At 32.2% G+C, this 2500-nt stretch overlaps 1 protein-coding gene across 1 annotated transcript in view; it reads right to left on the bottom strand.

The window, feature by feature from the left end:
* LOC113830106 (mitochondrial amidoxime reducing component 2) overlaps window positions 1–2500 on the bottom strand; it is a 5602-nt gene that overhangs the window by 1790 nt on the left and 1312 nt on the right. The window contains exons 5-6 of the mRNA XM_027383294.2: window positions 2131–2296; window positions 1504–1709 (exon numbers count right to left, since the gene is read on the bottom strand). Of these exons, the coding sequence (XP_027239095.2) occupies window positions 1504–1709; window positions 2131–2296 (372 nt within the window). The remainder of the gene's footprint in view (window positions 1–1503; window positions 1710–2130; window positions 2297–2500) is intronic.

The raw sequence follows: 2500 nt of genomic DNA, 5'->3' as shown, positions 1-2500 counted from the left end.
GAGAGAGAGAGAGAGAGAGAGAGAGAGAGAGAGAGAGAGAGAGAGAGAGTGAGTCCTACCTCACTTCATGATTTCCCAATTCCTTGAATTATTGGGAGAAATTCTATTTTTTGTCATGCTCTTGATATCAATACTATAGTTGACTCACTGTTATGTATGCTCTTATAGAGCCATCTAGGTGTAAACAATATTAATAAACAAAAATTACAGTAGACCTGGCAGGTATACACATCAATGGGTTAACTGTGCTAAACATACGAAAGCATTTCAGCAAACAAACAAAAGAACACACCCTATAATTGAAGCAATTACAAAAGAATTCCATATTACGTTCAAAATGTCACTGATGAAGACCACACATATTCTAATCTTCTACTACAGCATTGATGAGAGTGCCACTGGAATATCCAAATTTATTTCTGTTGGTGTTTTCCTTTCTCTATATGTGCTGATTTGCCAAAAGCCCTGGTCATTAATTTTTTGGTAAAGACAATATGATGCTACATGATTTTAAGTCTACATGATTACCAGTCATGAATTTTCTACTAAAGAACCATTTCCAAGATAAGAATAGTAAAACTGGAGTAAAAGCAACTTAGAATTTCATAATACTCACTTCTATATGGGATTTAGAATTAACTTTGACAGTCTGATATATAGCTGTATAGTAACTGTTGTGATATAGGTTAATTCATAAAGACAGTGCAATCTGATAAACATACTTAATTACTTTGTATATCAGGATATTTAAGTTTCAGAGTGCATAGACCTAAGAAGCAGTAATAAGACTAGCTTAATACTAAGAACATGGAAGCAAATTATACAATTTCTTTTCCTATTTTGTCTGCTGACTTCTTAAAATTGAGTATTAATGATTCTCTCAGAACTGGTACCAACTGTCTGAACACTAGGCTTGTTACAGAACAATCCTGGCAGTCAAATAAAATCATGACTGAACCATTAGTCTAACTGATTTTGAAAATAATGATACTGGAAAGATAAAAGTAGTGTAGCTTTCAGTATAAAGAAAGGATTAAAGTGTTCAAAGCAGGGAGAATAAAAATATCATTAGTACATTTTCAGCTTTGTGGTGGTATTAAAAATGTAAGATGAAAGCACAAATACGCAAATATTGCATCAACCTTGTAATATGATTGTCATAGAGTCAGAATAAAATCTTTGAATATGTTTATAGCTACAATAAACATGCATCAATTATTTTGATAAACTGTGTGGGTATATTTGCAACAGTATTTCTAAAGCAAAAGCACTGATTACTGAGTTCCTAAATAATTCACAAAAAACATTACCATTGTGACTGCTATATCAAAGTCATCTGGATAAAGAGAAACATATTCTTGTATTACTCACATCAAACATAATATACGTATACATAAAAGTAATACAAACCATTTAACTCTCTCACTAGTATATAACTGATGGCAGAATTTTTAACAGATAACACCTCTGAAGAACATGGTATTCTTCCAAAAGCAATCTTACCTGGAGCAAGGCTTGACATTTCTGAAAAGAGTATTGCCAATCCTGATATATTCCCACAAGTCCTCATCATATGGAGCCTTAGTCCCCTCCACCAGGATGTTTGGACGGAAATTCTGAGGCGGTAAATGAGACTTCACTCTGGTCTCTAGATCTCCGATGGATTCCCTTGTCATTAGCATGTATCCAGTCAAATCTGCATATAAAGACTAAAATCATGAAGAACTTTAGTATATATGTACGTATCTATGTCTATGTATATGTATATATATATGTATATATCTATATTTATATCTATCTATCTATCTATCTATCCATCATCTATCTATCTATCTATCCATATATATGAGAGTTGATATTAATCCATTTGCTGTTTAATTGGTAAATCATTATGTTGAGATATATATTCAAGTGTATAGGAAATGACCCACAGATGAAGTGAAGTATCAGTCAATCATAAATAAATTAATTGACTTTTTTCACTATAAATTAAAACCATTAAGAAAATCAATGTCAACAGAAAAAAATATATATGTAATCTAAAAAATAAAAGCACTAAAGATAAAAAAAAATGTGAATATTACCTCTAGCTTTTGCACTGTCATGAAAAATAACAATGCTCAAACTCACATTATCATCATCTCGTAGGAGTGGATATTCCTCCCCCAAGTCAGTATTCCTTGTGGAAGGGATGCTGCCATGATAGAGAAGGCGACACTTTCGACCCAAAACTTCCTTTAGCCAAGATGCTGCCTCATCTCCACAGTCGAGGCCAGGGACTGTGTCATCCCATACCCTGGGAAGTAATCCTTAGTGTCACTAAAATTGTCTACAATATTCTATTTATGATAGCATTTAAAATGTTCATATGAATGGCTTCCTGTTTTATGCATGATATCATTTTGTCACTATTGATATTATTTACAGCTATTTAGATAAATTTTGTAAAGTAAAAAAATTGTTAAATCAACATAACTGTAATTCTATTTTTCGCAATACA

Source organism: Penaeus vannamei, chromosome 1, assembly GCF_042767895.1.
Source record: "Penaeus vannamei isolate JL-2024 chromosome 1, ASM4276789v1, whole genome shotgun sequence".
Lineage (NCBI taxonomy): Eukaryota > Metazoa > Arthropoda > Malacostraca > Decapoda > Penaeidae > Penaeus > Penaeus vannamei.
The sequence above is the reverse complement of the archived record's forward strand: the minus strand, read 5'-3'. Positions and strand labels throughout refer to the sequence as shown.